Source organism: Coffea arabica, chromosome 3c (assembly GCF_036785885.1).
Source record: "Coffea arabica cultivar ET-39 chromosome 3c, Coffea Arabica ET-39 HiFi, whole genome shotgun sequence".
NCBI lineage: Eukaryota > Viridiplantae > Streptophyta > Magnoliopsida > Gentianales > Rubiaceae > Coffea > Coffea arabica.
This window is the reverse complement of record NC_092314.1, coordinates 2,821,125-2,844,670: the sequence shown is the minus strand read 5'-3', so window position 1 is coordinate 2,844,670 and position 23,546 is coordinate 2,821,125. Positions and strand designations below refer to the sequence as shown.

Here is a 23,546-nt window from a genome sequence, read left to right as displayed (position 1 = left end):
ACAGTCTCCTACATGTACGCAAATGTTTCAAGTCATCTCAAAATGTCTTGTAATTTCTTTGCCCATAAATTACTTCCAAACAGGATGTTTTTTCCAAACCCTGTCGATCATGACATCAATCGGCACACCCTTAGTCTCTGGCAATAAAAATGCAGCAAACAAACCCATTATGAATACCCAGGCTGCGAAGAAGATGAAAATGAAGGCACGCATTTTGCACAACATCGATAAGTACAACTCCGCTACGAGGAAGGTGAAGAGCATGTTGGAGCTGACAGCAAATGCAAATCCCGCAGTCCGAGTCTCCAAGGGGAATGTTTCACTCGGAATCAACCAACCAAGAGGTCCCCAAGACCAAGCTAAGCTCATGACAAACAAACAGACGAGGACCAAAACAAGAATAGCAAGTCCTTTGTTAAGTGAACCGGTGGTTTTTAAATGTACATGTAGAATGATACCAACTGCCATCTGCATGGATTTTGACAATTACAATTAACAATAGTGCCACAGGTCGTTGTTTAGCCTGGCAGCATATTGAAAGACAATATTATTGTAGTCATGAACTATCAAATTATATGTTTGGGATGTACGTTTTTTTTTTTCGAGCGTCCAACCTTACCTGGCATATGAACACCTGAATACAACCCTGAAGAAGCAATTTTCTTCTACCAAGCCGATCCACTAAAAAGATTGACACGAAAGTACTTAAAACATTAACAAGCCCTGTGATCACAGCGGACAGCAGGGATCCATTGCTCTTGATTCCAACCGTTTGAAATAAGATAGGAGCATAAAACATAATAGCATTACCCCCAGTTAATTGCTGAAATACTTGCATCAGCACACCGATTATTAGTGGAGGCATGCTTGAGAGCTTTAGGAGTTTTTTGAATCGATGCTTGACCTGATGTGCCATCTCACAAGCAATTTTGATCTGTTCAAATTCTGCCACAACATCTTCGACACCTCTAATTAATCTTCTTCAGGGCTTCGATGCCCTTTTCTTCTTTGCCACGTTCAACTAGGCTTGATGGCGTTTCAGTAATGACTATAGAACCGATGAAAAGAAGGATTGCTGGAGCACCTGCTAATCCTAAAGATATCCTCCATCCATTTGGATGCACAGATTGTGTCCCATAGTTAACAAGATTAGCAAGAAGGATACCAATTTTCGTACATAACTGGAACAGAACATTGACAGCTCCACGAAGTTGAACGGGAGCAACCTCAGACAAGAACAAAGGAACTGACTGCAATGTTACGGATCAGAAGAGGCAATGACATAATTAAGAACCAATTAATTGACTGAGCACCAAAGTAGCTTTAATTACCTCATTACCAAATCCAACTCCAATTCCAAACAGAATCCTTCCAACTATTAACATAGCCTTATTCACCGCAGTGGCACTTATGATAGCTCGAAATATAAAAAAAGCAGAAGCCATCAAAATAGTTGGCCTCCGTCCAAGTATTGAACATGCCTTCGATGCACCAAAACTTGCAACAAGTGCAGCAAGATACAAGGAAGAAGTGAAAAGTTGAAGAAGCTGATTATCAAATTTGCAATAGTTGTTTTCCTTTGCACGCAATTTCCTCTCGTAAACATCAGGAAAGAACTTTATCAAGAAATCATCCATGGAAGTCACTATCAACAAAGACTTTAGCTCAATTGACTATCTTCCATAGCTACGAGTCATGCCTCTATCTCTATGCTGAAGAATATAGCATGCATCAGTTGCCTATTGAAATAAAAGGCTTGTAAAACATGTACAATTGTTCATAAAGAAGTGAAATGCTGGTAACTATGAAGGGTATCAGTTAACTTAAAAGCCATTTAATTTCTTGAAGTTCTATCTCCAATCCATCCGCTACCATAACTAAGCAAATTAAAATGCTACTAACAAGTGCCACTAGGCTTGTTGTCTACTTGTCTAATCTCTATTCCATTTGGTAAGAAAGAAAAACGATGTGAGATAGTTAACCTGAGATCCCAACATCGTAGCCAAACATTAGTCCACCAAAGGCTGAAAGAATCCAACAAATTAGCATGTAGGCCGTAATCTTTGATTGAAAATACTGCTGGGGAGGGTCGGTCGAGCCTGTCATATTTGTTTTGGACAAAGTTCATACCATAAAAATTTGCTGTGGACAAATCACAAAACTAAAGAGTTGCTTTAAAAGAGATACAATCTATGTATATCTCTAGGATAGATAAAGGTTTGAACATAAACATCAGGTTTTTCTTGCAAGTTTCTTTCCTGTGTGACTTATAACGTTTAAATTCCTGATACTTAAATTCTTGCTAATATTAATAGTGATGTAAGTTTCGAGTCTTAAGGAGTCTTTTGATGTCGGAAGAGTTTTATGTAAGAGGAAGGATGAGAGAGCACTTTGATCCATAGTTGTCGAAGAAATGTGGGCTGATTTTAGCATGAATTTTGGGCAAGTGATAATTGAAGATTTTTTGGCGTTGGATGGTATTTGACCACCATTGAAACAATACCTTGTCCCTTAAGCTTGAACAAGCTTAGATAAGGCCAGCCATGCAGGAAATAGCTTGGACAAACTAGCCTGTGTGAAGCGAAAGGAAAGGATCGAATATGCATTTGTGGCAATCACCAACCAAATTAGCCGTATTTAGGTACATGAGATCTTTATCTTGTCCGAACTGTTTACCAAGTATGCGTTTACTGTCCTTCACTGTTAGGTCAAGTGACGGTGTTGGGGCAGGGCACCCTCGGTTACTAGCAACATTCACCTCGAAATGTTTATGGTCTAAGGTGTGGGCACAAATTCAAAATATAAGACTCAAACATCCACTTCATATAATTCTGACCACAACAACCGTGCACATGAACAATAATCGAATATAATAGCTCTACTGTCAAATTGTACAAGCCATTTGTTGTGAATTACGCAATGAAACAATTTAGACAAATATTTGAATTTAAGAGATGTAATGAGTCAAACAACTAGTCAAATTATTTTTTTCTTACACTGACGCTGACTGACAGTGTAAATAATTCTTTAAATGAGGTAGTATACACGTTTAACAATTGCGTAAAAAAATAAATTTTTAAATTTGATTTTTTTCAGATAGTTGGCCATGTGATTAGACTCACCCCTCCTGTAACCATTTAACAGATGTTTACACATTTAATGAGATTTTTGGGATTTCCCAAGAAAAAAAATGTTAAATGACGTCTAATATTGTTGGTTGGATTGGCTACAATAATGTCAAAAATTGGGTGATATGACTCATGTCAAAATTCAAAAGTTTTCTATTCTAGAGCAGCTAGGCTGGACTGATCTAACACAGATAAAAGCCCACAATCACTGAAACAGTTTGAACTCAGTTTCGACCTTAATACCTTGGCCCAAGTCGTGTCTTTACTCTTTCTTTCCATTTCCACTTAAATTGGCAAACTTAACATCTAAATTAACAGGAGAACTCCAAAAGGCGCTAATTTTTGGAGCCTTTTATGGAACTTAAATTCTAAACCCACGTACCCCAATAGATCGTGTCTTTACTATTTACTATGCGACTTCTTCTGTTATTATATTACATCTATCAGCAGCTGGATCAAGTTTTTCTTCACTAATTTGTTTTTTAAGAAAATCAAAACTGTTTGATCATAAGTTAACAATATTCTTGAAAACTTTTTACCTTTCTAAATCTCAAAACAAAAAGGGAATACAAAAAAAAAAACGAGGGAAAAAACAATCAATTCAATTGATCCAGGCTTGGAATTTTAGTCACTTTGGTCTTTGGCATGGTATGAGTATGACCAGTTTCAAACTTAAGTTTGCTACTATATATATTAATGTTTCATTGGTTTCACAAATTACTTCAGCCTTACGTACAATTTAGTAGGATTACGAAATCCAATTCTCATCAAACAAGAGGGGATATTTTAGAGTGGACGCATGCATCAATTGAATGTAAGTTCCATAGAGCACTTCAAAGATGTTGAGATTAAAAAGAAAAAAGAAGGATTAACTCAGTAGTTAAGTGAAATTTTTCTTTGTGGGACCTAAAAATCGTTGCTATTGTGCTGTGTCAGCTAGACATAATTAGTGAATTATACAAAAGGGTTTCATTTCATCACATACATTCCGGTAGTACCATCCTAGGGTGTGCTTAATTAGGATGAACCGAGGAAAGTAGAAATGCTCATGCACTCAAAGGGAGAAGGAGAAGCATATAACTTGAAGATGATCGATCGAAAGCAGAATTTTTTTTTTTCCATTTTTTTCTATGCACTGGTTCAAACTCTGTTGTAGTATTCTCGAACAACTTCAAAATTTATAATTCAGGACAAATTATGAAAGACAACAAAAAAAGAAAGAAAGAAAGGGATATAGATAATAACTAGCCCATCTCCACAACAAAATAATTAAAGCTGAAGTATCTTCAGCCTTCCAAGTACTAGGCCATCTCATATTCTTTTGAGTCATCATCGTCGAAGCAATTCTTCCAGACTGGATGTTTCTTCCAGACTCTTTCCACCATGGAATCAATGGGGATACCTTTGGTCTCAGGCAAGAGGACAATCACAAAAAGGCCCATGACGACAATCCATGCAGAAAAGAAGAAGAATATGTAGGCTTTCATGTGGCACATCATGGACAAGAACATCTGAGCTATGACGAAGGTGAAGAGCATGTTGGAGCTGACTGCAAAGGCAAAGCCTGCTGTTCTTGTTTCCAGTGGGAATGTCTCGCTGGGAATCAACCATCCCAGGGGACCCCATGACCATGCAAACGACATCACGAATGTGCACACCATGACCACCACCACTGCTGCCAAACCCTTGTCAAGTGACCCTGTTTCGGACAATTTAAGATGCAAGATCACTCCAATTGCAACCTGCACAAAAGTGAAAATGCATTGTCAGGATCAGCATTAGAATAGTCAAGAAAATTATATGCCTATGTATAGTGTTCCAAGTTTACTGGTAAGCCCGGAATTTGAATGGGAGAGCATTTTAAGAGAGCGTTCCCCTGGTTAATGGAGCGAATCCGTGATGAAAATAATTGTTTTTATGCTTGGCGGTGTTGTAAGAGAGATCTAGCATGACAAAATGGTATTCGAGTCTAACAAGCGTTGTAATGAAAATTTAGACGAGCGTATAATGTGTATATATACCTGAGAGATTAACATCTGGCAACAGGCTTGAAGAAGCAATTTTCTCCTGCCAACTTTGTCAACAAGGAAGATGGCGACGAAGGTGCTGCCAACATTAACAAGGCCAGTGATGACTGAGGACAGGAGTGAAGCATCAGACTTGAATCCCAGAGTCTGGAAAAGAACTGGTGCATAGAACATGATAGCGTTGATCCCTGTGAACTGCTGGAAGACCTGAAGGGAAACAGCTATTACCAATGGGGGAAGGCTTTGTTTCTTCATGAGTTTCTTGAATGGTTGCTTGATTTTGCTAGCAATCTCACAAGCCGACAAGATTTCTTCAAATTCAGCGTCAACTTCATCAACACCCCTGATCTTCTTCAGAGCTGCCTTTCCTTCTTCTTCTCTCTTCCTTTCCACAAGGCTGGCGGGAGACTCAGTAATGACCAACGACCCGGCGAAGAGTACTACAGCAGGAACTGCTGCACCTCCAAGGGAGAATCTCCACCCATTGGGATGCATCGTTGAGGTACCATAGTTGACAAGATTTGCAATGAAGATACCAACGGTAACAGCCAGTTGGAAAAGGATATTGACTGCTCCCCTGAGATGGACTGGTGCAATCTCTGTCAAGAACAAGGGCACAGCCTGCACATTTTCCAGTCAAACGCACCAAAATTACTTCTTGTAATTAACTTTTATAATGTAACTCAATTCTGTATTACTAATCAATTCTGTAAGTACCTCATTTCCAAAACCAACTCCAACTCCAAAGAGAATTCTACCCAAAATGAGCATCCAACCAACTTGAGCAGCAGCACTCAAGGCAGCGCCAGCCATGAAGAAGGTGGATGCCATGAGAATTGTGGGCTTGCGTCCCAGCACATTGCAAGCCTTTGATGCAAAGAAGCTAGAAACCAAGGCAGCCAGGTACAAGGACGATGTAAACAGCTGCAGCAGTTGATCATCGTACTTACAGTAGTTGTTCTCCGCTGCATGTAACTTTCTCTCGTAGATTCTTGGAAAGAATTTAATCAAGAAATCATCCATGCCCGTAACACCACCTAATATCAACCCCAAGAAAATAAAAATAAAACGAAAATAACTACCATCAGAATTTTTTAAAGCAAAAAAAGGAAAATTGGAAACGTTTTGTTGATTATAAATTTGTTACATACCAGAAATACCGATGTCATAGCCAAACATCAGCCCCCCGAAGGCTGCAAGGATCCAAGAAGTGAAGACATAGGGGGTGATCTTTGATTTGAAAACAGGGTCGGCCATTTTCAATTGCTGTTCCAAACTGATGCGCAGATGCAAATATCACTCAGCCTTTTTCCTTTAAAGGAAAAATTTATATTGACAAGGGTTCTTATATACAGATTTCACCTGTAAATTATTTATATAAATTGATATACATATATGTACAAGGAGAGTAATGAGAGCACAAGATAGTTTTTAGTTTTCTTGCCCCTTACTCTCCCTCCTGTACTTATTAGGAGATGGTGATAGTGAATTGCCGTGTTCATCTTGGCATTTTGGTTCATCTTTTTATACTAGATTTTGCAGGCTTCATGCACTTAAACTTCGGATTAATTTGTGGATATGTGTTGATTTAGATGAGCAGGATCGAGTCGCAAACCTTGTTTACCGCATGTCATTCTTTGACTAGGATTTTAGTGCTTTCACTGTCACATGTGATGATGCAAAATAATTACCGCTCACTTACACTAGAATTTAGGGGTGGAAAAAGTCAAAAGTCAAAAGGATTACAAAATCTGAGAATAGTCAAAATATAACAATAAAAAAAAAAAAGTGTACCACCGTTCAATTCACTGCACTTTTTTTTTTTTAATTTTGGAGAATTCCCATCCTCTAAACTCTCTTTATTAACTGTGCCACATATAGTATATATCCATCACAAATATTACCACAAAGCCGTACAGTTTTAATAGTCAAGAATTGGAAAACTTAGAATCTTTATCTTTTGTTCTTTTGGTCCTAAAGCCTTTACAATGAGGATAAGATCAAATGACATTTCTTTGGTCATTATTTGTTGGATATGGACTGAAAACAAAAAAAAAAAAAAGAAGAAAGAAAAGAGGGTGCATTTAAATACATAAAGGATTAATCTTATATACACTGCCGGTTTAAAATTAAATCTTAGATATATAATACACGTGCAAAACTTAAATTCTAGTGTCGGATTAAATTTAAATATATACATTGTCGGATTTAAATTTTATATACATTGTCGGTTTAAAATTTATATACACTGTCGGATTAATCTTAGATATATGATACATGTACAAAATTTGAATTTAAACTTTAAAATTTGTTCATGTGTCATCCATTCAACTATGATAGTGTATATAAAATTTACTCATAAATAAATAAATGCAGTAAAGCAGCTTCACACAGGAGTTTCATACTTATTATTGGAGTTATCGGAGCTTGGTAAAACAGACGGTTCCATGCTGTAATTTTTTTGGAGGGAGGCAGGACACGAGGATGTACAAAATTTCCAACAGATTGTACATTATGTGTACGCTACCATCACAAAATATTTAGTTAACTATATTGTAGGTCCTCTACATCGCATGAAAAAGAATGTACATCATGTTCTGCACTTCATATATATATTACCCAAAGTTCAATTTTGAACCCCAATCTGCCACTTGATCATTCAAAAATGGAGCAACAGTTTCTGTCTCTGTCCTATAACTTGTAAGGAACCCAACTTATGTTGTGGCAACAAATGTTCAAAATCCAACCCAGATCATAAACACAGTTGAAAAATAGTTAAGCAGTGATAAATTCTAGTTAATTCTTTCCTCAAAATCTGATTGAAAATTTCCTCTGTAGCAACATTTTATTTCATTTCCATGACTCGCAGATTAACATTTTTAAGTCTTGCAGCTTAACTTTTTAAGGTTATGGCATATATTCTAATCCGACTATCATCCTTCCAAGGTTATAAATGTTTTCTGACCTGAAAATTTAAAAGTAAAAAAGAAGAAGAAAAAGTTTGTTGGAAATCAAGAATTCTCTCCCGTAATCAATAGTTTGCGTGATTTCATGTGATGTCTATCACATACGTCCCATTTCAATATGCAAAACCGACCTGTATTCCAATACATATACAGTTTCAGACAGCAGTCTCAAGTTCACTTCCATATCCATGCAACTCACCAAAAGAACTAGCAAGAGAAGCCTTATCTATACATGCGTTGTTTCTTTTCATTACCAGAGTGACGATTCAAAAGTGAAAACTGGAGAAAAAATGAAGCAAGCATTAAACCAGAAACTGTGGAGATCCTTTCCCAAAGCAAATAGTAGTGTGATTCAACTATCAGTTTATCGTTTCCGTAAGTATCCGAAATGCAATATACTGTGATTCCGGTCGTATCATATGCCAAAAAAAATTTGAAGATCAAGAATGAAAAGAAATGAAGTAACTCTTAACATTTAAAAAGAATTAGAACCTTACCTCTTGAGCTCGAAGGTATAAAACTGTTGTCTGGTGATGATAGTATTTGCCAAATTAATGGATGTATATGTTGGCAGCAATGCTGGAGAAGATGGAAATATTCTTAAGAGACGTATACAGATGTATATGTTGGCAGAGAAGATGTATACGTTGGCAGCAAAAATTTTCTATCTTTTTGTCGACTTCCGTTTACTTCCAAAAGACGTATGCACCGAATTCGTCTGGATTTCTAATCGGGAAGAGATTTTGCTAGATTTTCCGGGTGAAATGCAATCACTCAGGAATATGTGATGAGTTGTTATGGATAATTATATTATCCACATACCTTTTTTTTTTGGAGCAAATCATATCTTTTTTTGAGGAAATCATATCTGAAATATTTGATAACATGTAACTGACCATTATTGACATGAACACTAATAAGTGCTGCCAAACCTTTTCTTCTCGTTTCAATTTACATTATCCATCAACCACAACGTACCTTACAAGTTTCTTTTCCTCTCTTTCTTGTTTTCAAATTTTTGATAATTAAGAGCATCAAGAATGCACTAAACATTAATAAGCAATATATATATATATCTATACACGCACATATATATATATATATATATATATATGCATTGTATGTTTGTAAATGTTATGTACTGTGATACCCAGTCATACATATGATTCTTAATTTTAGATTTATAAAAATAAAATGAAATTTAAATATTTAAAATATTGCAGCCATCAATCTTCTCCTCTATAAAATGCATAAAATACTATTCTAGTATGTTTTGGTTGATTTTGAATTGTAGCGGAAAGCTTAGAAAAACATTAGTCAAGTAAATAAAGATGAAGAACTAATCACGTCTAAATTCTTAGCACACACAACAAAGATTTCATGGCTTTTTAACCCGTTCAATAACTACTTTTATCAAGCCAAATAATCTGTAATATGTCAAATGTTTCAACAGCCAAATACTTAAGCTAAAATGCTTATCTAGATACAAGAAATTTGTTTAGGGAAAACAGGAAAAACTCCCCATTAGTTGTCTAAATATTGTGAAGTTAAACAAAATAATATGTTTGTCAAGTCCTCTATTATTCCTTAGTCATTGAATATGGTAGCTGATCATGAAAAAAATTTGGTCATTGAATATGTTTACTGAGGAATCATTTCATATTATGTTCAAGACAAATGTGATTCTTAGGCATGGTAAAAATATTTTAACCCTAGAATATAAACTAAAAAAATCGCATAGTGCTCCTATTTATCTTTGACTCAAAATGAAAAATTAAACCTAAAGTTCGATAAAACTAAGATACACATTAAAGAGCTAAGTTGATTTCTTGTCCTCCCAGAACCAACATTGCACAACTTTCTTCTCTATCACCTCAATCAATTACTATTTTTCCTAATCTGAAGAAAAAAATACAATTTTATCCTTAATGTTTAGTACTATGTGTGATTTTGGTTCTCGAAATTCAGCATAAACAAATTAGGTCCCCAATTTTTACAATTCGTGTAGTTTTATGCCTTAAAATTTTAGCAAGAATCAAACGCATGATATGTTGCATGTACACAAATACTTTTAAGATACTAAACTTACACCCCTCTATTATTGTCCTTCCGGATCCTGTATAATTAGTAACTAGTGCTAAAGACATACCCTTGTGCGTGCAATTTAAGAATAAATTAATTTTTATGAAATTTTCTTTAATGAATTGGTAGTTATTTTGGTATTTATCTCAATTGGTAGTTATCTTGGTAATTCAGGATAAAGTTAATACCAAGTTAACTAAGGGTTAATGGATAAAGTTAACACCAAATTAACTCCACACATGCTTTATTATTGTAAAGATATTAATGGTAATAAATTACTGATTCATAGCACGTATTGTATAGAGTAAAAACGGCATCATTATTTGCCCTCTTAAATATCTTTGCAAAATTATCTAAGTATGTTGGTTTTTTTAGGGATATTAACAAAACTTTTTAAGGAAATATATAGTGCTAGATGCTTGTAATTTTTACATCCCATCAAAGTTATCAAGTCTGACCTATTCTATTTTATCGCACATGAATCGTATTAATGGAATTTATTATATACAATATTAACTAATAGATTTCCTTGGTCTTTTTTTTTTTCTTCATGTTCGCTACTAATTAATTTAGGCTAAAATACTATGATTTTTTTATTACATAGTCGAAAATGGTTAAACACAAAAATCTCTTGTCCAATTAATTTCTTTTTCTCATACTTTTGTTAAATTTAATTTCTAAATAGTATTCTAATACTTTTTTATTTTTATTTTTTCTAGAAGCCACCTCAACAAGATCCAAATCTGAATTAGTTTTCCCAAAGGAAAACTAATTTCCAATTTGAAGTCTCAAAAAAATTATCTTATTGGAATTTTAGTGGTAAAATCAAATTATAAAGTTTTCCAAACAACAACTCTAGATTATTTTGTTCCAAATAAGCTTACACTTGATAAGGAAATCTTGTTCAATCAAATTCTATTTCTTTAAACAATCTCAAGGTCTGAGTCACATATATAAGCCGATTATGCATTCATGATTGGGAAAGCAAGAAAAGAGAGTCATTATATTTTTTATTTAATTAAGCTTTACATGTCATCCCCAAATGATACTTAATTGCATTTTATTCTATAATATAAGGAAATTGACCGCAAAGAAAATATATTCCTAGTCTCAAAATTAACATTTCCTAGATATCATACTAGAAATTATAGAATATACATTCAAATTAAAATTGTGGAATTATTATGTTTGGAAAATGATATATTACATTTTTGTTTGTTTTAAGCACAATTTTACCTTTATCAAAAGGCAAGATGTTTATACGAGAGATAAGAAGCTACAGTACAAATCCAAACACTTCACTTGGAAAATTTGTTAAGAGAAATCGCATCACAAACTCATCTCCTAATTTTCCTTGGTGTCTGGAACATTCATTTTAGAACCCATTAATTTCCTACTTCTCCTTGCTGTTTGGAACGTTCCTTCCAGAAGCCGCATAATGATGACTATTTATCTCAAGTTTTTTTTTTTAAATTAAAATTTGTTAAAAAAATGATTTTTAAAATTTTAATGTATTCTTAATAAGTTAAACATTATCTGGTTAATGATGGTGTAAATATGCCGTAGTGTTTATCTGTTTTTTGTTGCCTATTCACTTTTGCATTTATTGAAATTCCATTGGTAGAGTTTTAAATGTTCGTATTGCTTAATTTATGGGAGACTATACATGTCTTTTTTCAGCATCCTTCTTAATTCCTTGTGGCCTTTTAAGTGCAAGGTCAAAGCACATTTTGTAATAAATTAGAGGATGAAATTGCACTATCGATTAGTCATCACGTGATATTAGTTGAAAGCTTGAAACACATATATTAGTTAGGGTTTAACTTTATGTACGAAAAGTTTAATTATGAGTGAGTTTTAGATCAATACTTTTATTTATCATATAATCGTTTCATTTTTTTTGCTTCGACGTATAATGAAATTGCACGTATACTCTTATTGCTTTAATTTATATAATTATATACTATTGCTTTGATTTGTAGAATCTATATATATATATATATATATATATATATGTATAAGTAACTATTTTAATTAGAGTTGTTTCTCACTTCTATGTGGCATGCTTAATTGAAGAGAATTAACAAGTTATGGGTCATTTGAATTTTACTCATATTGAATATTATATTATATGTTTAAAAATTATCCGTAATTTCAAAATGACTTTAAAAAATAACTAATCTTATCATTGTGATATCTAAAATAACTTTACAAAATAACTAATCTTATCTTTATGCTTTCTATGAAATTATTACATAGAATTATAGTAAAACCTTTTTCAAATCACAATTATTAAAATCTTACACATTCCATAAATTACTTCCTTTCAGCACCATATTATTGATTACTATTCAAATTGTTCATCATTTGTTCCCTTAATTTTGAATTAACTTAGCACAAAAAAGAGAATTAACTGTTACACCGACATATTTACTAATGTTATTGGAAACTAAATATTTATTGATGAAAAAAACTGCATTGCTGGATCTTTTCTACTTAACTAAATGTGAATATATAGTTCTAGGTCTATGGTCATAATAAAAATTTAAATTATCTAAAAAAATATTTATATAAAAGAAAAGAATATCTACCAAGTTTTTGGATATGGGATACATTATTTGATATATACTATCATATTATAGTGAAAGTATGTAAACAAATTTTTAAAAATTAGTAAATAATTGAACATTTAGAATACATTAATTTTTTAAAGTTAATATGAATAAACATGTAGGATTGCTCTTAATTTTCATATTTGTATAAATTCACAATAAATAAGAAAAAAAAAACCGTGCTAGGACACAGGCAAAATTCTAGTTTAACATTATAAAGTAGCTTTATTCCATATCTAGCTCTATTTTATAAGGAAGTTTAGTTCCATAAAATTCTTTTCCTAATATAAAGCATCACCACTAATAGTACATAAATACCCTTACTAATAGTAGAAAGGGCATCGGATTTGAACGCGTTATCTTAGTGCTTTAATATAGTGTGTGTGTGTGTATGCATATATGTATGTATATTAATGTGTGCATGTACATTAATGAGTGTGCCAATTTTGTCGATCTTTTTCGTTAATCGCAATCTTTGGAGCAGCACCTTGCATTACATACGCAGGCTTCTCCATTCGAAGACAAAAGCGACTAAGGAATGCTTCACTTTAGCCATCTACGCATTCAACCGAAACAGGTTCCGCAACCGTATCGCACATCAAATTGAGAAAACTATTCCGGTCAGCAACTACATAGCATCAAATTACGTAGTTATAATGTCTAAAAGTAAGTTCAAAACCAACAATTTGTAAATATCACAAGTTCCGTGTCATTGACTTCTGCACCAAGCAACGCCCTGGGAACATAACATGCCTCGTTCCACACACATGCAGTATACGTTGAACCTTGTGGAGCATGTTTTGTTCAGCTACCTCAGAGTTCATCGCTCAACTCCAGTCATTAACCATCGTGAGGGAGAGAAAGAGAGAGCGTGCATGCATTTGTGTCACAAATCCTTGAAACCTTTTCAACGCGAACAGGAGAATAACATTTCATCTATTGCCCTTCTCATTATGCAATAATGAACTGAACACGCACTATGGACTCTTCCTGTAAATCCGAGAGGATACAAGAATGCGACTCTGGTTCATCATATCCCTCATCAACATTAAATAAGTACTCTCTATTAATTTCCTTTTTAACCACCCCACCAAGCATTAGGGGGTAACAAATACACTACTATATACAGTTGCTATAGCCTGGGAGGGTACACGAGAGAATAAAGAATTAGATTCGTAGTAACAAAAAATAGAAAGATGCAGATGGTGAGTTAGTGCATACAAATAGCAGTACTACCATCAGCTAACAAAGTTAAACTAGAAGTCCATCAAGTAGAGGCTGTTCACCATCTGTATTTCTCTTCCTTATTCTTTTGTCATGTTTCTGACCTCTGCCAATGTAAAATTCAAAATGACAGTTAGGCTGCTTGCAAGTCAGTCATCATGCAACACTATCAAAAAATTATTACCTCCATCAACAAGAGTTATTCATTAGACTGCAGATAACAAATTTCTTCAAAAGACAATATGGAAAGCAGAATGAAACTTAGGTTTATGTTTCTAGCAATACCATCTCAAATCTTATCCTAGAAAAGAAAGAAATTTTTTTTAAAAAAAAAAAAAAAAAAAAAGCCAAACTGTAACATTTACCCTCTAACAATCATACTTGACTATGAGACATATCCTATATAAAATTTACAAGTGCTCCATATTGCATGATGAACTGGATACTCCAACGAATTTATTGCTCTATTTACGGTTTGCTTAACATTATAGGTGAGAATGCTCAACCTTGCTCAATAATAAACTGGCATAGCCTATAGCTTCAAGTAGCCCATGAAAAGTAAGACTATATCAGAAAATACACCATAGTAGCGGTCTTGCACAACTAGTTAACATAATGCTCAATATGATGTTCATTTCCTTAGCTTTGAAGCAGATAGCAGATACCACAAATCGGTAACTTTCTTTGGGCCATTGGCAGAACAGCAAGAAAACACTGCTGTTACATATAAAAACCAAAACTGGTATTCCACGTCAGGTAGGAAAGAAAAATCACCAATCCATGTGTGTCTATCCAGTACAACCCCAAAATTAGGAGGCAATGTGGACCAAATTAAACTAATTTAACGAACTTCAAAATGGTTTCGAGAGGATGATATAATAGAAACACAGGGATGGACAAAGCAGGATAGAGACCTTACACTAGTGGATTGGAGTTCTACTGCACCAGAATGCTCATGTTCCTGTAACCGAAATCAACTACTTAGCCCCAGTCATCACTTAATCAAATAGCATATTTTAAATATGAAAGAGATTTCTGCATCTGAAGTACCTCAATTAATAAATCCTTTCTTGTAATCATACCAATAACACGAGAAGCACGGGGAACAACAAATATATGTCTTAGTCCAAGTTGACGGAAAAGATTGTAAACCTGTACCATCAATACCAGGAAGTTGATGAGCAACACTGCTTATTTTTAGTTACAGAGCACCAGTAGACCAAGTGATAAGGAGGGGTATTCTTGTCACCTTTGATAATGACATGTCTTCAGGGACAATGTATGGGGATGGGTTTACAAAGGGGGCAAGATCAATATACATTTCCAAATCATCTCGACTTAGGTGAATATCCTCTAGTGATATTCCTTTACTTGAAACAGGTTTAACAAACTCACTGAGGTTATGCCTGCAAGTTGTTGCATAAAGAGCATTTTTAGCCAATGAAAAAGACAAGTAAATGAATAAAGAATGGCATGACTTAAGCAATTACTTTACCTGATTGGCAAAGAACCACCTCTTAGATCACAGGGCAAAGGACTGTGTTGAAAATCAACCTTTGACTGGAGAAGTACCAATAAGTGACTGCACTCATTACAATGAAACTTGGAACAATTATTTGATTGCATAACAGTTAGTTTCAAAAAGCACTAAATAATGTCTAGTTGATAGTGAAAAAATGGCAGCAGTCTCAAAAGCAAATAAATAAAGTATTTCCAACCTTCGTAACATCAGCCCAATAACAAGCGTTTCTCCGTTTCTGGTGTGATCAATAACCTGGATGAAAATGATAATATAAGTTGAATATCCAATACAAGTACAAAAGCTAGAAAAGTTAGTAAATCCTTTAACTTACAGGAAATCCATTGTGCATATTACTCCTTAAAATGGACACTATGTCAGAGACCTTCACAACACGAGGAAAGTAAACAACCTACAGATACAAAGAGGAAACACAATTAGCTGTGTTTGAAAAGCACAATTTCAATTACCTGGGAAGCTGTGACGCACAAACAAAGCATTACAGATTAACCTACATGGGAAGCTGTGACATGCAAAGAAAAAGCATTACAAATAACCTGGAAAGAACCAGTTTATTGGGACTTTGAGCAATAGAACATGATCGGACAATGCACAATTAAGTTTAAACACCTCTTCTGTTAACCTAAAGCACCACAAAACATGATAAACACTCACATGCTAGACATGTATTTCAGTTTATCACAAGTTCTCTGATTATTTCAGTACATTGAGGAGTTCGAGGGACGATCTAAGCTACTTAATATGGATTATTCACAACTAAGCAACAGTTAGGCTTTACTGAAATATTGAAGTATAAACACCCAAATTTTGGTCCTTCAACAACTAAAAAATTTGTCAAACCAGACGATTCACATCATTGTGGTGCCCAATTGAAGTTGTCCAACAGTGAAGCACAAAGACTCAAGGATGTTGACATGGCATTAACCTTTTGATTAGCACAGGCATCCTTTGCAGTCATACTCCGCATCTGATACTTGGGTCTTGATTCCAGTAGTGGAATGCCCCTTATTCGGGCCTGTTCTTCATAAAAGCCTTCATTGAAAGCATCACCAACTGCCTGCACACAGTACATCAGTCAAATATAGATTAGAACAACAGCAACAACACCTGAAGTGCAAATTATTGGATATTTCTTACCTTTGATATAAGAAGAACAAGCATTATAAGAGGTAGCAACTTCAAGTTGTTGGTAATTTCAACCATTATGACACAGAGGGATACTGTCATCCTCATCGATCCCCCAAGAAAAGAAGCAGCACCAAGCAGAGCATATCTACAAAATCCAATAGCATATATAGCCAACAATTTAGGCAACCATTAAAAACAGTTAACAAAGAAGGTGAAGCAGGACCGGACAGAACATGAGCTCAATATTTCAATCAACCATTTAACAAGATAAAAGGAACAATGTCGTCAACAACTAGCATTCCGCCAGAATGTGAGTTTCATAAAAAAAGGTATGCAGAAGTTGTGGAATCTTTAGAGATGCTAATGGTACAGAGATTCAGCACTCCATTCAAGTTTGCAATATTTTTTGTCTTTAATCCATTATGACTTCAAAACAACAACAGAATATAGCATCCATTCAAATGCAAAATGTCAAGGAAAAAGTTCTACAACACTCGGAAAAACTGTCTAATAAAAGCTTGATGAATAAGCAATAAAAGACTTACGTTCCCTCTTCAATATTCAGCCTCTTGTAAAAGCTAACAACAAACATGCCAACTAAACGTCCATAGGTGGACCCAATCATTATACCAGGGACAAATTGTCCGGCTGGAACAGCAGTGCCGAATGTTACCACAGCCAGAGCATAAAACATTACCTGTAAGCATCACACACTAAGATTTATCTCCTGTATATATTAATTTCCAAAATCAATAAGGACAGAAACTGTTACACATGGGAAAAATAAAAGGTTTAGTAGTGCGTTAATTTCCTATTCAAGAGGGACGTTGAACACGACAACGAAATATAACTCTAATACTCAATTATGTAGCACAAATATCAGAGACCATCATTGATCTATCAAATTAGCAGAAAAAGAAATCCAACTGGGTAATGGATATGATGCACTTTATGCTGAGGTATCATTTAACTCCACATGCGAGTTGAGAAACTAACTTTCATAGCAAGTATCAGTTATAGTTGATAGTAGTATGGACATTTCACTCTATTATAACACTTTTGAGATGCTTATTCTAGTGATTGTAAGAATCTGTAACAAGTCAAAAGATATGTCATATAAGCAACACCTGTTCAAAATTAACAATGCATGTACTGACTAATATGGTGCCAAAATATTTGGAAGTCTCAGTTTATGTGAAAACGGCCCATTTTGCACAAAGCAAAACATATTAGGCTAATAAAGTGTTACAATACCAAAAATGTCAGGAGGCTCTGGGCACTGAATTCATGAATTGTCTTTGCACTAAATAAATTTCGAATGGCATCATCCTGCAAGACAATTAGCTTATAAGCAAATAAAAACTGAGAATGGCATTGTTACTGCATTTTTCTGATGGGAGGGGAAAGTGAGGGTGAATGAAGTCAGGGAAATATGTTACTAAACCTGGGTATTAAAGAATATTGTTGCAAGATCATTGTACTCCATCTTGCTACTGCAATAGAACTGTAGATACATAGATATCCATGCAATGATCAGAAACTACATATGTTTGAATCTACATCAAATCAAGAGCAGAACAAAAAACAAAGACAAATATGTATAAAGTGGAATGTGGATGACAAGAAATACAAGCATACAAGAACCTGGTAATGATAAAATTTACCAGGAATGAAGAACTGAACCATCATCTTAGAGAATCTAGAACACAGATAGATATTTACGCAACATCAAGAAAACAAATCAACATTTGCATCTCAAAGCTCAAAGTCAGGTTTTTGAGCACACTAAGTCTTGCAAGAAAATTTTAATCTTCAAAACCCTTAGACCTACAAAGTAACTTTAACTTAAATGTTAAAGCATGCATAAATCTTAAACACAAGCCTTGCCATACAGCGTTTAGCTCTTATGCAAGTAACTAGTTTGCTTAGAGCAACATTAGAGGGATACAATATACATAGTTCAATTTACAAACAAATAGTTACATTTACAAAAGTAAATGAAAACCAAAAGCATCGAAAACACAGGAATATGATGACCAACTTTAGGACTGTAAAGTATCTTACATTGACATAATTCCCATACATTCCAGGTGCACGTGGACACTCGATACCAGAATTCAAATCTGATTCAGGGCAAGGAGTGCATTTTCTAAAAAGCGGCAATCCAAATGAGATAATGGAGGTGATCACAGAGATGAGACACACTTCTATAATCTGCCAGAGTAGGGTAAACAAACTCACATTTATTTTCAACTTACATATATGAACATGCTCAACAGTTTGCAGTCCAAGCCTAAATTCAGAAACTTACTTTGATATGGTTGCCTTTCTTGTGCAGATAATTTCGACGCCAGTTAGTTATATAAAGAGTAAGCTGATTAAATAATGCTCCTGGAAGAAAATAGCTCAAAAGTTTCAAATTGGAAATACATTTCTAACAAGAGTGCAATCTAAGGGTCAAATTACATACCCAGAAGACCACCAATGACTCCAATAACTGCCATTGGCAGTAACTCCATGAATGAATAGTCTTCTTGACCACTAAGACGATAAAAGTTAGAATGCCAGCGAAAAAATCAATTGGAGATAATTTAAAAGATCAGGGAGAATTTCAGATCATTACTCTGAGACATCCCAGATAATGAAGCCACCAGATCCAAAATGGCCACATTTCCCACTCTTGCACCACCCCATTGCAGTACGGACAACCACAGCCACAATGGCCGAAGTAAAAAAGACACGCCACATAAGTTGACTTCTCCACCTTCAATATTATAATATATGGCAACTAATTAGAAAGAGCATAGCATTTATCTGAAATTCCTCATGGAAAAATCTAATCCCTAAACAGCTACAGTAAGCTGTCAACATGTTATGCAAATTAGACTGAAAAAATTCTTGACTATGGCTAATAAAATGCATGACCTTTTAAGGACCATTTAGTAAAGAATTGACATGTTACTAAAGCATGTAGCATCTTTGAGGGTAAATGGAAATTGATGCTGGTTAAACATCAAACATCAATAATCCTTTCCACCAGCTCTTTATCTTTTCAACCTAAATCAGATGTTTTTATAAATTCATTCCTTATTATCAAGTCACAACTTCCCACAAGTTATTGAACACTAGAAGTCAAGATTTAGACATAACCCATAAAGCAAAAGTATCCAAAAAAATAAAAACAGCTTTGGTATGAGCATGCAGATATAAGCTAGCACCTAGCACCTAAGAAAGCAGTAAGCAGGAGGTAAAACATACCAAGACGTAACCTCTTCTAATGCAAATAATACACCACCAACTGGAGCCCTGAAAGCAGCAGCAACTCCTGCTGCACATCCACAGGTTACCTTTTCAAAACATTAAACCAGTAAAAAAATGAGCACATATCAGAGGCATGCCACCCCTTTTTCCAAATAAGGAAAGAAACAGTTTCCCATTCAGGATCAATATCAGAAAGTTCAAAATGCCCTAAATGCGAGAAGCCCGATATCACAGAATACAAATATACATTATCACTATATACTTACATTAAATGGAAGTAACAATGTAGAAGATGACGAAAATACCAGTAGAAAAGGCTTATCAGCTGGAATAAAGGGCCAGGAAAGGTCAGGACCATCATTTTCCAGAAAAATTTAGAAATCCAATGATCATATTTGAAAGCTGGATACATGTCTAAGGACAGGTTACAAAATCAGATACGCCACTGTCTCTTATATGATTCCATGATATCTTAGATGCATTATCCCATACATTTCACAATGTGATCTCACATCCAGGAGGGATAACACTGTTTTTCTGTGCATTTAGGATGCTAGCATGAAAGAATAAATCAAGACATTTCTAAGAATTATCCTCCAGATTAAAAAATTTTCCTCATGACCCAACATACTGTGGGTCACAAATCTCATCCTACACTTCTATAGCCTCATTATTTAACACAAACATAGCAAGTTCTGTGCTATGCAACTTTTAATGAAGAAAAGATCAAAGCATCTTTCTTTCTTCATGTTTGTACAAGCCAACAAAAATGTTGCCAGTCCACAAGGTCATCAACCTAAAGCAATCACAGCATGCATGATAAATTTTTCTTCGCAAACCCAAATATACACGTGCAACTTGGAGAATGAGAAAAGTTTTGTAAAGGATGAAGGTGCGTAAAAAGAGGCCAGGAGCTCTAAAAGTTTGAAATCCAATTCACTTACAAGGTCACGACGATCTCGCTCACTGTTGAACACTTGTAGCCACCTTGAACTTAGATGATACTTAGTAGATCCACCCTGAATTTAGGTGCAAATGAAAAATGAAAAAGTTTTCCAACACAGCAACTGTAGCAGAAAGGATAGTAAAATAGTGAAGACAACAAAAGGTGATGAGAAATTAAAGTTACATCGAGATGCAAACAACCATTTCAAAGAAGAACATCTATGCTGAACAAAGGGCACAGGTTTTCTGCAACATATATAGATCCAAATAATTCCAAAAGGCAATCCTAAAAAGAAATGTAGACTGGATTTATAAATATGATACAGACCAAAAAGAGCATGTTCATGAATTAGAAAATTCAAAACTTTACATTCTTCTTTCTAAGATTACTATGACTTCATCAGAAGGGTAATGACTACAACTATATTAGAGTAATGAAGTGATGGCAGTCAAAGATAGAAGCAATTGACAAATTTATTTAAAAGCAAGGCCATCATGCTTGTCAAATTGGCAAAACCAAATTCTGTATCTTAGATATCACATAACTTACTTGTCCAAGCAAAGAAGCAATACAAGCACCAGTATGTACAAGTGGCCCTTCTTTTCCTAAGGCTAAACCACCTCCAACTGAACCTATACTTCCAAATATCTGAAACAGAAAGAGCATAACATATCAAACTTTTCATCAATTTGAAAGCCAAAAAACAGAAATTGAAAAAGTAAGTATAGCAGCATACTTTTCCAACCAATGTCCTGAAAAGAAGGATACCATGTGTGTCAATTCCTGCAAATCATGTAAACATTACCAATCTCTCAAAAAATACAGTCAACAAAATATGTTCAATGATTTAGCAAAGGAATGAGCTGGCATTCCATGCAAACTCACCATTCAAGTAGCCCTTAATTTCTGGAATTCCAGATCCTGCTGCAGCTGGTGCAAAATGTGTGATAATATATACAGAGGACAAAACCAGCGCCAAGTTGAATAATATGTATATGATACAACCAGCAAAATATGACTTTTGAATTATGTTAAAAGTCAGTGAATACTTCCATCCCGCAAAATTTTCTACAGAAATGTTGATAAAAACAGCAGCAAATCCCGTTCCTGAAGCAAATACAAAAAAAGCAGGTTACATGAGGGAAAATTTAGACTGCCCTTCAAAAAATGAAAATTTGGAGAGGTCCACTTCGAAGGTACTTGTAAGGGTGAGCCACATGAGTGTATATTTGTTTCAGGCTAATCAGCATAGCATTAACAGGAAAAACTTATACCCCTCCCTGAAGGCACAAATAGTACTGATAAGTGAGCCTACATAATGCGATCCAATGCAGTTGTTAGCCGACCTGTTCACATCTGTCCTTGGCTGATAATTACTGATACTAAATAGATCATCCAAAACAGAATGTAGTCAAACCAATTATGCACCTCGTGGATCTAAATATAGGCTTTACCAACTATGGTGTTCTCATTCAAAAATTTCTTGTCCCCCAGTTCTCCCTTACACGCCTTTTGGGGCAAGTTATATGGTAAATGCAGATTGAGTTTTATAATTTTCATTGGTCCCCACTTCATTAACGAGGAGATTATTAACAGCAACGACATCATGGAAAATAAGTCATTTATGTAATGAATGTATAGCATTTTCCTTGAGTACCAGCCAGCCTGCTTTTTGCCTCCACTCTACAGGCTCAAAAGTTAAACCAAACACACTAGCTCAAATCAACTCAATTATAGGGAAAAACCCTATAGTGCCAATTTTTTATAAGAAAAAGAAAAATTGGACCAAAAATGAAAACTCGAAATGAGAGCATATAAACACTTACCGATCCCAATTAACAAGGCAAAAAACCACTTTACACATACTGAATAATACATATAAAGCTTCCCCCTTAGCGCCTGTTCATCCAAACCAAATATTCAACCAAATTAACACCAAGGATTCAACAAAAGAACAAATTAAGCTAATTTATATGAAAAATGATGTTCAAACCTGCTCTTCTCTATAAGCATAGTTTTCAATAACTTCATAGTCAAGACTCTCCACCGTGCCGCCGTCGGTCTTCTTATAGTGTCCGATTCCGACGCCGTCCTGGCCTTCCGCATCGGAAGTCGGCAGCCGCGACCACAGCAGCTTCGCCGTCTCCATCCCGTTCTGTAAATGATTTGATAACATCTCTCCGACGAAATTCAAAACCCTAGAGTCCAACTAAAACAAACTCTTTAACAAAAAAAAATAGACGTCTTTTTACTCCGGTGAGCCCCGAACTGCTCCGCCGGATAATCTTCCGATGTAAGATCAAGGTCGTATCTTACACAGAAGCTGAAAATTTTACGAATATAATCGTATGTTTAAGGAACAGAATATGTCGAACTTTTGTAAGCGTTGAAAAGCTAAAATATGTTTGCTTTGGGAAGAAGAGTTGGACGAATGTGTGTAGGAGACGGTGTCTGAGTGCGTGCCGCTTCTTTTTCCTCGTACGAATTTTTGTCAACGTTCGTCCATTGTTCCCCCTAGCCCCTTGGCTGTCAAACACAAGTAAAACTCAACTCGACTTTTTTAGTCAATTTTTATTTTTGTTAAAAGAGAAATTTTTATTTTTATTTTTTGTTAAATCAGCTACTTGATCAT

The 23,546-nt window shown here is 34.9% G+C and overlaps 2 protein-coding genes and 1 pseudogene across 7 annotated transcripts; all 3 read right to left on the bottom strand.

Annotated features, from left to right (window-relative positions):
- Positions 1-4: 4 nt before the first annotated feature.
- On the bottom strand, positions 5-2,106 carry LOC113735360 (sugar transport protein 8-like; annotated as a pseudogene).
- A 2,158-nt stretch (positions 2,107-4,264) lies between these two features.
- LOC113736100 (sugar transport protein 8-like) lies at positions 4,265-8,939 on the bottom strand. 2 transcript variants are annotated; one of them, XM_027263034.2, is made up of 5 exons: positions 8,619-8,939; positions 6,307-6,431; positions 5,873-6,192; positions 5,150-5,776; positions 4,265-4,870 (listed from the first exon to the last, which is right to left on the bottom strand). In XM_027263034.2, exons 2-5 carry the CDS (start codon positions 6,410-6,412, stop codon positions 4,430-4,432), a joined length of 1,494 nt encoding a protein of 497 aa, XP_027118835.2. In that variant the 5' UTR covers positions 6,413-6,431; positions 8,619-8,939; the 3' UTR covers positions 4,265-4,429. The 2 variants fall into 2 exon arrangements, with proteins under 2 accessions (XP_027118835.2, XP_071937934.1); XM_072081833.1 differs by lacking the exon at positions 8,619-8,939 and having other exon boundaries at positions 6,307-6,782.
- Positions 8,940-13,863: 4,924 nt separating this feature from the next.
- Positions 13,864-23,463, bottom strand: LOC113734110 (chloride channel protein CLC-d-like). 5 transcript variants are annotated; one of them, XM_027260458.2, is made up of 24 exons: positions 22,908-23,463; positions 22,741-22,813; positions 21,800-22,021; positions 21,651-21,697; positions 21,464-21,562; positions 20,913-20,987; positions 19,966-20,054; positions 19,331-19,471; positions 19,178-19,248; positions 19,019-19,098; positions 18,772-18,921; positions 18,152-18,211; positions 17,962-18,036; positions 17,253-17,404; positions 16,717-16,852; positions 16,505-16,636; positions 15,893-15,970; positions 15,758-15,813; positions 15,535-15,621; positions 15,289-15,445; positions 15,090-15,191; positions 14,954-15,000; positions 14,705-14,756; positions 13,976-14,145 (listed from the first exon to the last, which is right to left on the bottom strand). In XM_027260458.2, exons 1-24 carry the CDS (start codon positions 23,088-23,090, stop codon positions 14,131-14,133), a joined length of 2,379 nt encoding a protein of 792 aa, XP_027116259.1. In that variant the 5' UTR covers positions 23,091-23,463; the 3' UTR covers positions 13,976-14,130. The 5 variants fall into 5 exon arrangements, with proteins under 5 accessions (XP_027116257.1, XP_027116260.1, XP_071937933.1 ...); XM_027260457.2 differs by having other exon boundaries at positions 14,959-15,000; XM_027260456.2 differs by lacking the exon at positions 14,705-14,756 and having other exon boundaries at positions 13,864-14,145.
- Between the last annotated feature and the right edge of the window lie 83 nt (positions 23,464-23,546).